This window comes from Gracilinanus agilis, chromosome 3, assembly GCF_016433145.1.
Source record: "Gracilinanus agilis isolate LMUSP501 chromosome 3, AgileGrace, whole genome shotgun sequence".
Classification (NCBI taxonomy): domain Eukaryota; kingdom Metazoa; phylum Chordata; class Mammalia; order Didelphimorphia; family Didelphidae; genus Gracilinanus; species Gracilinanus agilis.
In genome coordinates, this window is record NC_058132.1 from 588,429,940 (window position 1) to 588,442,468 (window position 12,529).

The 12,529-nt window shown below is 34.5% G+C and overlaps 1 protein-coding gene across 1 annotated transcript in view; it reads left to right on the forward strand.

The window, feature by feature from the left end:
- Positions 1-10,765, forward strand: part of NAA16 (N-alpha-acetyltransferase 16, NatA auxiliary subunit) — a 90,003-nt gene extending 79,238 nt beyond the window's left edge. The window contains exons 13-16 of the mRNA XM_044670611.1: positions 60-188; positions 4,702-4,915; positions 5,563-5,756; positions 10,480-10,765. Coding sequence (XP_044526546.1) covers positions 60-188; positions 4,702-4,915; positions 5,563-5,756; positions 10,480-10,623 — 681 coding nt within the window. The 3' untranslated portion in view covers positions 10,624-10,765. The remainder of the gene's footprint in view (positions 1-59; positions 189-4,701; positions 4,916-5,562; positions 5,757-10,479) is intronic.
- The last annotated feature ends 1,764 nt before the right edge of the window (positions 10,766-12,529 follow it).

The following is a 12,529-nucleotide window of genomic DNA, read 5'->3' on the forward strand; positions in this document are numbered from 1 at the left end:
TGACTAAAGAACAACTTATTGCATATGTTCACTAAAGTTTTAAACACTCTTCATTTCAGGAAGGGACGTCTGCCATGGAAAATCTAAATGAGATGCAGTGTATGTGGTTTCAGACAGAATGTGCTTCAGCTTATCAGAGACTGGGGAAATATGGTGAAGCTTTAAAAAAGTGCCATGAAGTAGAAAGGGTAAGTTGTTGGACATTTTGGCACCTTCTTTCTCCAAAGGTGATTAGCTAGAGATAGCAGGTTTATTTCTGCCTGCCTGTCCATTCCAACTCCATTGGGAATTACATAGTGAAAAGAGATTTTGCAGTCAGCTGTCTGAACTTACAGAAGTCATGATGAGTTGCTCTTTTGGCACTTTGGGTTTTCATGATTTTCATAGGTATGTTGTATTTTTATTCCAAGGAATGAAAAAAACCCAATTAGCTGGCATTAGTTAATAACAATCATAACTTGATAGTTTCTCTCTATAATTTGGCAGTTATTTAATTTTCCATTAATCTGGAGGGACCATTTAATTATGTGGCAGTACATAGGGCCCACTGAATTTATTTTTTCCTCATTACATCAGCATCTAGACCCCGGCCAGCCTCTCTCCAACTTGTCTTCCTGTCTTCCTGGGACATTTGTACTCATGTGTAGTGCTTCTTGCAACAATCTGTGTCCAATTTGAGGGCTTATTTTTTAAATTAATTTTTCGGGATGTATGTGCACCCGTGTGTGTGTATGTGTGTGTGTGACGTCTTACTGTTCCATGCTATTAAAAGGTTTAGTGAGGAGACTTTTCTTTTCCTTTGTGTGAATTGTGTTTTCCTGTTCTTTGTCATCTCTGAAGCACTCTCCTTCCAAATGGACATCAGGAGGAAAAGAGCCGCAAATGCACCACTTGTGGCAGTCCTCAGCAGCCCTCAGTTGTGGGGTCATTCTACACCACTGTTCCCATGCTGACGCAGTATAAAACCACAGGCATCGTAGTCAGGTGAGCCTGATGTCTGCACCATGGCAGTAACTTTGGCCTTTTCTCCAGGTGAAGACAATGAAAGTGAAGACATCTTAATGGGGGACATGGAAGGGAGCGACCAGCTAGAATTAGTTTTATCCAAGCACTTCTAGGGATAATTCAGGTTTTGTAGCTAAACAGGTCTGTGTAGATGTCCTATGCCTATGAATTTTTTTCTCATCCTTTTCTTGTTAATCTGAAAGCCTTTAAGGTCCCTGGCTGGAACAGGTGTTTCAGAACTTAAACATTCTGATTTAGCTTTTAATGGGGGATAATGAGAAGGAAAGGAATAGAAAAATTTTTTTCATTAAGGAAAAGATTGTTATTTTTTTATGACCAGTTCTATTTCTGTGAAAAATTGGTCATTTCCTTAAAGAAGTCACTAGACTACTATATCTACTAATGACAATTTCCTACAACTCTAAACTGCAACTGTTGGATAGAAATCATTAGACTAAATGTCCAGTATCATTATAACTGTGACATATATATAAAAGCTATGTGCTCTCTACCTTAGATTCCATTCCCCAATAGATTTAGCCATAGTACAGAATATACTTTCATATTTACCAGAAGGCAGTCTGTGATTTCTTTAAACTGGGTTTAGATTAGCTGAACAGCAGAGCATAAAACCCCATAATTCCATTAACAAATAGATTCCTTTTTATATAGAACAACCAGAAACCAAAATCACTCCCTTTGGGTATGTATGCCAGTTGCTAATTCAACAAACTATTATGTCTTAAATTCATAGTAGAGATTGATTGTATTTGGAAAGATGGAATGAAATGGAAACATGTAATGTAGAAAAGATTTTACTGTTAATATCAAGGCCAGATTTCCCTCAGCAGCAAAAATTTGTATTAAACAAAATCTAATTCTTCTTTTCTTAGTAGAATAATTTTATGAATTCAATATCTAAATATTGAATTCTAAATAAATAGAGCCTTATTAAAATTTTTTGAAGGACTTTAAAATGTCTTCTATTTATACAAAATAGATCCAGAATTTGACTCTCTTCTCATTTGTCTTATATCTCTAAAATATGCTATATTCTCTTCTAGTTTTTCTTTATATCTCTAAAATGTAATAGAGGCTTAGAGGATAAAGGGAAAATGATTCAAATCTACATCTGTTTTCTTCATTCTAACTTAAACAAGTTTTATATCAAGGGCAATTTTATTCTGAGTATTCTTTGGGTCTTTTTGTATTTTGGGTACAATATGCCAGAATTCTGGGATAATCCAGAAATTCCTATCATCTTTCTCTTGCTGGTATCTTTTGTAGAGAAAATAGCCACTTTTATTGAAGACAATGGAAACCTGTACTTCAGGATCATAGATTCTGTACATCTTCCATCCCTAAAAAATTGAGCCTTAAAAAGCTGATTTAAATTTGTCATATATCACACTTCTTTGAGCCCAGAGTATTGCTGTCTCTACAACACCTTCTTAAGAAACTCTTGATCTAGAAGCATAAGAAATTAGTCAATTTACTTTCTATTGCTGCTTTAGCCTTCTTTATCAATGACAGGTATTTTATTGAGGAAATAAAAGTTGGGTAGCTACTCTGAATGACTAAATTGTCTAGTGACTACTGAATTACTTCTTTAATCCTGAGGTTTCTTGTTGCCTGTCTGCAGATAACTTAATATTCTCATGCTAGAAGTCTGAGCCATTATTGTGAGAAAGCCTGAGGAATGTTGGGAAAGAAAAGCAGCAAATGGCTTTTCTTGAGTCTATAACATCTTGTTAGAAATCTTGTTTTTAACTCAACTCTGATTTTGACTCATTCAATCTGTTCTTCCTGATGACTTTCATAATTTATAGATGAAATTATAGATCTTCTGCTTCACTACTTTTTGATATGTTGTAAATGTGGGAGAATTTTCTACAGATTTCTAGAGTTAATTTTCAGACTTTTCAAAAGTTGACTAGCTAATATGCTACTAGATTTAATTTGGGGCTTCATTTCAGAATTATTAGCTTTATTTTCTTTGTTTTTAATTTACCTAGCTTTTCTTAGTGTAAAATTTAAGAGTAAAAATTCTTCCAGGTTATCAGGTTTGTCCTTATTTCTGCATAGCATTTCAGAGGGGTATATACCTTTTCCCTCAAAAAAGTAGAAATAACAAAATTATATAGACTGCTTAAACCATCTGTATACTTTGTCTGATTCAAAATGATTTTAATCCTAAACCGGCTACTGTGCCAATCCTAACTGTGTAATCATGTAACTAATGGAAGACAGATGGAGAGAGGAAGCCTGTGGGTTATTACTGATGAAATAATATAAAAATTTCTAGATCTAAATGGTTCCCTCCTATCTCAGTGAACAGAAGCATGATTTAAAAATCCATTTGCTAGAATCTATCTCAATTAGTTAGAAGCTTGTGTGGTGCCCTCTTAATTAAACTAATGCCTATTCCCTTTAAAAATGAACAAGGAAAAAAAATACAATGATTTTTAATGGCTTTCATATAGTTGTTCTTTTACTTTGAGTATTAATATTTTTTCATCTTTTCAGGCCTTTCTAAACAATATTATTGAACTTAAAAATATTCTGTGCTAGATGTAACTTGGTTCATGTTAAGGAAAACTACCACTTTCCCTATGATATATTTATCTTTTCAACCTTGTCAAAAAAGAAGTCCATTTATTTATATATATATGCATATATTTGATTTCTCTTTGTGAATTGAGATCACATGCATTTTTGCTGTTATGCCTACCATATGATTTCTGAGAAAATTTTCAATTTAACATGAAATTATATCTTTTAAACCCTGTTTATTTTCTCATGTTGCATTAGATAGTCTTCAACTTAGAATTCCTTTATTAGAACAAAAAGTTTATAATAGAACATAATGGCACTGACTTTGGAAGTCCCAAGACCTTGGGTTCACGTTTTATCCCTGATATTTAATACTTATATGACCTTGGGCAAATTACTTAACCTACCTGAGCTATCTTGTAAAATGAGGATATTGAATCTCATGACATCTAAGATTCCTCCTAACTCTAGTTCTTTAATGAGTGTATGCTTTGTATTTAGCTGAATGTGTCCCTCTTTTTTCCATTTGGCTAAAGTTGTCAGAAGATTATAGAACTGGTTCTTTTCCAGTATTTCTTTGCAGCCTAAGAACCCTTCAATTTTCTTCATTTATTTGAACAACAAAAGTGGTAGAAAATATAGGAGAACTATTGAGTAAGGAAAGTTAAAGCATAGAGATTATGCAAGAAGATTCTCTCTCCATTGATTCATTTTTGGGGCACCCTTGACATGAAAAAAATTTTTAAATGAAGAAAAATATAAACAAAAATTTGAAAAATTGCAAATTCTTTGTTAGGACATTGATATATAACTTGATAATTGCCTTAAAATGTATAAAATGTTATGAAGAAGATGCTATACAAAGAAGATAGAACTAGAGGAAATAGGCTTACATTTCAACAAGAGAGATATAGATTAGACACATTGGAATGGGCTGCCAAGAGAAGTTGTGAATGTTTTAAATTCTGCTTTCAGGTCCCTGGTATTTTTAAATTTAGAAATAAAAATAATTTTCAGGGTTTTAGTAATTAAATTGTAAAACCCCCAAACTTGCAAGGACCTCTCAGAGATTCACTTAGTCAAATTTATTTCAGATAAGAAGTCATGATCATGTGTAACAGTTATGTTGGTTTTGTTTTTAAGCATTTTTTTGAGATAACAGATGATCAATTTGACTTCCATACATACTGCATGAGGAAGATGACTCTTCGGGCCTATGTTGACCTTTTGCGATTAGAAGATATTCTCAGGAAACACGCTTTCTATTTCAAGGCTGCTCAATCAGCAGTTGAAATATACTTGAAATTGCATGATAATCCATCAACCAATGAAAGGAAAGAACAAGAAGTGAATTCAGGTAACTAACAAGAACTATATGAGACAAGAGGATAGAAGCTTCAAAATAACATTTATGCAAATTCCAAGTTACACAAGAAGATTTAATTCCAAATGGTCTTGAGAATGTGTTATGTAGTTCACATAGACTAGTTTAGATCTTTTGAATTTTCTGTCCTTTGTTGTAATGGTGAGACCTTGTGGGGAAAATTTAACATATTGAGGTCATTTATTTCACTCGACTTTGGAGAAAGATAACATGTTTTAGCAAATGTTAGGAACCGAGTAGTATAAAACAATTTATTGAGTTAAAATATTCCTTTTGTAAAATAGGACAAAGAAAAAGAAAATCATGGTTTGTGTGTTTGTAGGTTTTATTACAGTATGATCTAATATTAGCTTCTTGATAGCTGAGAAATATTAAATTTTATATAGCCTTTTTCCTATTGGATTCATTAATACATGCCATGTAATTCCCCAATATCACCACTGTAAAGTCTTTTGTTATATATAACATATCTGAGGAATCAGCATCTGTAATATACAAAAACTTGATATAAAAAAAATTAGACCAGTGGTTTGCATGAGCTCCATTAACAATATTAAAAATAACAGTTTCACTATTTGAAACTTTGAATAGGAATTTTTGGCTTATTTTGGTATTTCTAGAAAACATTTCAGCCAAAGAGTTAAAGAAAATGCTCAGCAAGCAGAGAAGAGCCCAGAAAAAAGCTAAATTGGAGGAAGAGAGGAAGCATGCTGAAAGAGAACGGCAGCAAAAAAATCAGAAAAAAAAAAGAGATGAGGAAGAAGAAGAAGCCAGTGGTCCCAAGGAAGAATTAATACCTGAAAAACTTGAAAGGGTGAGGCAGATATGTTTAAACAATAATCTCTATGTTGTGGTATTTCTAGAGAATAGATTATTCTGGCAGTGACATAATTTCGTCTTTGATTTGGAAGTCACTTCATGGTCATCCTCAATAATGCCTGGTAAAAATGAAAATGTCAGTTAATAACAAAGCAAATTAATTGCATGAACAAGTATTTTATAAACTTTAAGTATATTCTAATCTTTTTTATGCTTTACAAAACTTTAGAGATCATTTTATTTTTATAGTTTACACAAAGTTTAAATTATTTTAAATACACACATATTTTTATACGAAATTAGAAGCCAAAGGAAATTGCAGCTAAATGGAAAATGGCATATAAGTCTTCCTGGTGAAGCAAATAAAGGAACTGGCTTTATGATATATCCAAAAGCCATAAAAAACATTTCATAGAAAGCATTTGGTGATTATTTCAGCATTCATGATAAACATTTGCAAAAAGATCATGAAGATATTTTCAGATTATGCTTTTATTATCTGTTGTAGTTAGTAGCTGGTGATAGAGAAATTTATATAGTGATATTTTAATAAGAACTTTTTAAACCTCTCCAAGATAAATTGGCATATAGTTTGTTCTTTGATAATTTCCATCCAAATGTGAACTGAGAGGAGGAAATAGTAAAAAGTATATTTCCGGAAGTAAGAAATCAGGAGCATCAAAAACTTTGTAAACTATATAGAAGTTTCTTGCTTATATGACTGATTTCTTCAAGAAGTGACTTGAAGGGTTCTTGCCATAGTGAATTCCAAATATCATGGAGAATGCAACTGATTTTATTCTCAGTCTTTTTGTTGTTCCTTACATACTATTCTCTATTTCCTGACTCCATATATTTTCACATGCCTGGGATTCTTTTGGCTTTTGGTTTCCATGACTTCCTTTAGGTCCCAGTTAAAATCCCAAGAGAATCTGCAAGGAGCCTTTCCTGATTCCCCTGAGTGCTGATGTCTTTCCTTTAAGATTATCTCCAATCGATTCTATCTTGTGTGTGCATAGTTATTATTTGTGTGTTGTTTCTCATGTCAGTTAAGACTGAGTTTCTTGAGAGGAAGCACTGATTTTTGTATTTCCCCAACTCTTAAAACAACTCTTAGAACCTTGTGCCAGAGTAGGCTCTTAAAGTTTTCTTGATTTATTGATTTCTAAGAGAGAAAAAATTATTTGTTACCTGTGTTCAAATAATTTCTGAGTTAGCTACTGATCTTGGCAGATCACTGATTTTTCGAGCAAAGACCAAAATCAATGCTAAATTGGAAGCAGAAATTAAAAGGAGCGTATTTAATGAAGTTGTTGATATTTTAAAATTGGAAATTAATTTTAAAAAACAGATATTGAAAAAAGACATCAGCAGTTTCTAAGGAAGCTTTAAGTGTATATAAATCAGTTCCCAGTATAAGAATTGTTAGGATTCAAATGTGAGAGCTCCCTCTCAGAGTTCCTTAAGTGCTGCATAGGCAAGAAAAAATGGTACTGAAAAAGAAGAGGATAAGGATAACTGGACTAGACAGGTATACACAAAATAGATCCATGCCAGAGGTAACACCATTTTGAGATTATTAAGGAATTGATTACAAAGTATCTGAAAGAGAAAAATACCAGGTACTTAGAAAAGTCACAGGTGCAGATATTAAAATCATACAAGATGCTCTGAAATTTTTAAAAACAGAAATAACTTTGTTCAGTTCCCTTAATCTCATAAAGCGGTCCCCATTGTGAAGCTTATCCATTACTGAGTTCAAATGGAAGAGGGATCTCATTTTTGTAGATGCAACTAGATAGCTTCAAGACTAGAACATAGGACCTGGCATCAGGAAGATCTGAGTTCAGATTCAGCCTCAAATATTCAGTGGCTGGGTTACCCCATCGCAAGTCATTTAACCTTTGCCTTATTCTCATATGTAAATTGATAATAATAATAGCAGCTACCTCTTAGGATTGTTTTAAAGATCAAGTAAGATAAAGCATTTTGCAAACCCTAAATAAATAAACCTAAAATAAATGCCAGTTATTGTTATTATTATTAATGATACTGTAGATTGCATTAAGATCTGGAATAGCACCCAAACCTCCTAAGTGAGAAACACAATAAAGTTGTCTTAATTACCCACACAGGAAAAGATTTCCAGTATGCAGTTGGACAGATGTCTTATACAGCTATTTCATCAGTACTTATATTTTAAATGAATCATCAATCTTGCAGATCAATCATTCAGTAAACAAATATCTTTAAAAAACCTTTTATATCTATCTATCTATCTATCTATCATTTAATTTCAGCAGAATTTCCTTTTCTCTCCCAGAAAGCCATCCCACATAACTAAATTTTAAAAGAAGAGTAAAAAGAAGGGGAAGAAGTAGGGTGGGTGGGAGTGGGAATCAACAAAGCTGATCAGACCCATTGAAAACGTCTTAATATATATACAGTGTTCCATACCCGTGGACCTCCCCTTTGTGCAAAGGAGTAGAATGGAAGTGTCTTCTCATTTCCTTTTTGGGGTCATTCTTTTTGTGTGTGTGTGATTTTGACTCCTTTAGGCCAGAACTGCTCTATTTTTTAAATTTTGTAACCTCATGTATCTATTGGGGCCATTCTTAACAAGTATTTGTTAAATCTGTGCTGTGTGCCAGCAGTTATTTTGAGGAAACTTAAGACAAAAATGACAGTCCTAGCTCTCATGGAAGACAACATGTATACATATAAACAAATAAAGAAATAAAAAGATATTTGGGAAGGAAATGCACTTAATAGTTCAGTAGTGAAGATCAAGAAAGCTAGAAGTAGAAGGTAGTGAAGGCAGAAAGTAGAACGCAATGCTTAAGCTGAGTCTTAAAGAAAATAAGGACTTCTTTGGGACTATGGCTGATGTATGGGAGATATTCTTAGTTTTGGGAGTTGGCTAAGGGAAAGTCACAGAGATGGAAGATGGAGTTTCACATGTGAGAACAGCACAAAGGCCAGTTTGTGCCATAGAGTGTACTAACGGAGTAATGTATAATGAAACTGGAAAGATAGACTGAGACCAAATTTAAAGGGCTTTAAAAGGCAAGCTGAGAGTTTATATTTGAACCTAAAAGTTATAAAAGGCCCCTGGAATTTATGGAAGATGGGGAAAACATTGTTAGACTTGTACTTAAGACAAATCAGTTTGGCAGCTACATGGAGTAAATTAGAGAGGGGAGAGGTCTAGAGTCTGGGAGACTATTTCCGATGAGCAGTGATAAGGTCCTAAATTCAAGTGATGGCTCTATGAATAGAGAAAAAAAGTCCGATGTCAGAGGTTTGGCAGTTATTTGGGTAAATGGGATGAGAGGAAAGTTGTGTCAATGTATTATAAACTTTGGAGACTAAAAGAAATGTGCCTTTGATGGAAATAGGGAAGTTTGACATAGGGACAGTTTGGAGAGAAAAAAAAATGAGTTTTGGTTTTGACATGTCAAATTTGAAATGTCTTTGGGACATCCAATAGAAATGTTCCAAAGACAGGATGGTGGTGTGCTTCTTGATCTCAGGAGAAGATTGAGGCTGGAAATTATACTTGGGAGTCATCTATTTAGAGACTACAATTAAATTCATGGGAGTTGATGAAATCATCAAGTGAGAGAATATAGAAAAGAGAAGAGAGCCCAGGATAGAGGCTTTTGGTATATACATAGAGAACATGTTATAGATGATGAACCAGCAAAGGAGAGTGAGAAGGACTTGCCAGACAGATAGGAGAACAAAAAAACCCAACAAAAAAAAGCAAACCCAGAGATGAAGGAGACTTCAGGAGGGAGAGAGAGGTTGACAGCTTTTTTTTTGCCCAGGATGGGGAGCATTAACGGTTAAAAAAATTATTTATTTTTTTTGTTTGTTACATTAAAATTCCTGGTTATCTCCCACCCTATATATATATATATATGACTATGTCTTGCTTTTTCTATTCCTTTCTCTGAAGGTAGATATATAAGGTCATTCTTCAAACAGTATTTCTGTGACTGTATGTGATGTTCTCTTGGTTCTGCTTGTTTCACTCTTCATAATTTCATATAGATCTTTTCCATGTTTTCTAAAATTAACCTGTTTGTCATTTCTTATGGTTCTAGAGTATTTCATTACAATCATATACCACAACTCTTTTATTTACTAATCTTACCGCTAACCCAAAGCATAGAAAGGTTCCATGTAAACAAAATATTCATAAAACATTTATGTGATTGTAAAAATTTAGAAACAAAGGGGTTCCTGGCAGTTGGGAAAAATCTGAACAAATTGTAGCATAAGAATGTAATGTAATATTATGTTGTAATATTAAGAAACAAAGAGGCATTAGAGAAAATTTGTAAGAAGTGATTCAGAACAAAGAAAGCATAATCAAGTTGGGAAAATGTATGTATGACTACAATAGTATAAATAAGAATTTGTAAAATCATTTTAACTTATTTGAACTGAAAAATTTTAGTTCAGGAGAACAAGATGAAACACCTCCCTTTTCTTCAGAAAAAAGACAGGGGACTTTACATGGAGAATGATATATTTGTTGTCAGGCATGACAGCTGTGTCTATTGGCTCTCCAGGACTGCTTTTCTTTGTTGGAAAGAAGAGTTCAGTGGGGCAAAAGGGAACATGATGAGAAATGATTGATATGAAAAAGGACATAAAATCAGTTCTTAGTGCTATGTTTTAAATGACATTGACTTTCCTTTTCAAAACAGGGAGAAAATCCATTAGAAGAAGCTATCAAGTTCCTTATACCACTTAAGACTCTTGTTGCTGATAACATAGACACTCATCTTTTAGCATTTGAAATATACTTTAGAAAAGGTAAGGTGACTGAAACCTTTTTTTCTTTAGTTTGAATCATTGATTATTTTAGGAACCATAGAGATTTACCTTTGCTGTCCATTTTCACCCTCAACAGTTTCACAGGTGGCCATGACCAAAGAATTAATTAAGTGCCCAATCCTATGATGATGCTTTTTGAATTTATAGCTAGGCCATTCCTCAAAACCCAGATTTATTATATCAGTGCCATTCTCAATGGTTTATAGCCTGCTGGAGCCTGCCAGAGCTTGCCAGAGCTTATCCTTTGTTGTTGTCATCTTTGAGAACTCAAAAGTCGTCTTCACACTAGTGAGGCATTGGAATAAGATTGAAGAATGGAAAATGAATATCATGTAGAGAGCTATGGAAAGGTTCATGTGAGGTGTGAGCAGCCTACAACATATGAGAAACTTTAGAAAGGAACCCAAGTAAATAGTATCATCAGTGAAATGTATGATAGGGAGAGATGATGGTATGAACAACCAGAGTGTTCCACTGGTATCCTAGAAATGCCAAAAGGAAAAAAAAAGGTATAGAAGACCTTTAGCACATTGGAAGACCTCCTAAGGTAAACTTATGGGAAGATACAGATTAGAATACCATGTGATGATCATGCATGGATGGGTTATGGAAGAAAACATCCTGATCAAGAGGTCTCAGAGCTGATTGAAATTTTCATATTCATAGAGTTCTAGGATGGTGGCAATCACTTTATCCAACTCATTCCTGTCTTATGATTCCTTTTAATGACAGTATCCCATAATGGTTATCTAGCCTGTACTTGGACACTTTCAGTGGAGCAGTCATGGTTTTATGAGATAGCACATTCTTCTTTTGAACATTTCTAACTGAAATTCAGTAGAAATCTACTTTCCCGTCCATTGGTACCTTCTGGCACCATATAATATAATCTTTTTCACTCATCAGTCTTAAATAATTTTATTTGATGATAGCTATTATTACGTCATCTCAAATCTTCTCTCCTTAAGCTTAAACATTTCCAATTCTCTAACTATTCTTTTTCATATGACCTAATTAGGATATAATAACCACTTTCCTCTGCATGAATTCCTCTGATTCTCCTAAACTGTAGAACCCAGAAATAGTACTCCAGTAGTATTCCCTTTAGTAGTTTGCTTGGGGAATGTAGGTAAGTTTTTTTGTCAAAAAATTTTTTAAATGGAAAAAATGAGGGAACAATAAAAACTATACAAAAACACTGAAAAATAAGCAAGAATTGGCATAGTTTAGCTTTTGAAGTGAAGAAGAATCTAGATCAGTGATGGTGAACCTTTTAGAGACAGTGTCGGGCCCTGCCCCCCCACCCCTAGACCAAGTGCTATGCCCACCCCCCCTACCAGAGACTGAGTGCCATGCACTGCCCTACTTCCCTTACCCCAGACAGAGGAGGGAGGAAGCCCCCCCCCATTGGGCTACTGAGCAGAGGGGCAGGTGATGAGAGGTGCATGTGGAGAGGGGGAGGGGAGTGACCCAGAGCTCTGCTCCTTTCCAACTCTGCCACCTGTGAGTTGCCCTCCTTACCTCCTATACACTTCCATTGGACTGGTGGGCAGAGGCGTGGCTCCTCTGCCTTTTTAGTAACGAACTGGGGAGGAGGGTGGGAGGGTGGTCCATGTGCCCACAGAGAGTGCTCTGCATGCCAACTTTGGCACCTGTGCCATAGGTTTGCCATCACTGATTTAAACTTTGTATGATTTTCCCATTTACATTCAAGTCATCATTTATATTCTCTACTGTTATATCTTCCCCTCATCCCAAGTTGTTAAGGGCTAGGAAATAAATAAATTATTCTCAATTTTTTTCTCTAATAACTTAGAGGAAATACCCTTGCCTCCAATATTTATTTCTCTAGCATCCCTCTCCCTCCCTCTCTCTCTCTCTCTCTCTCTCTCTCTCTCTCTCTCTCTCTCTCTCTCTCTC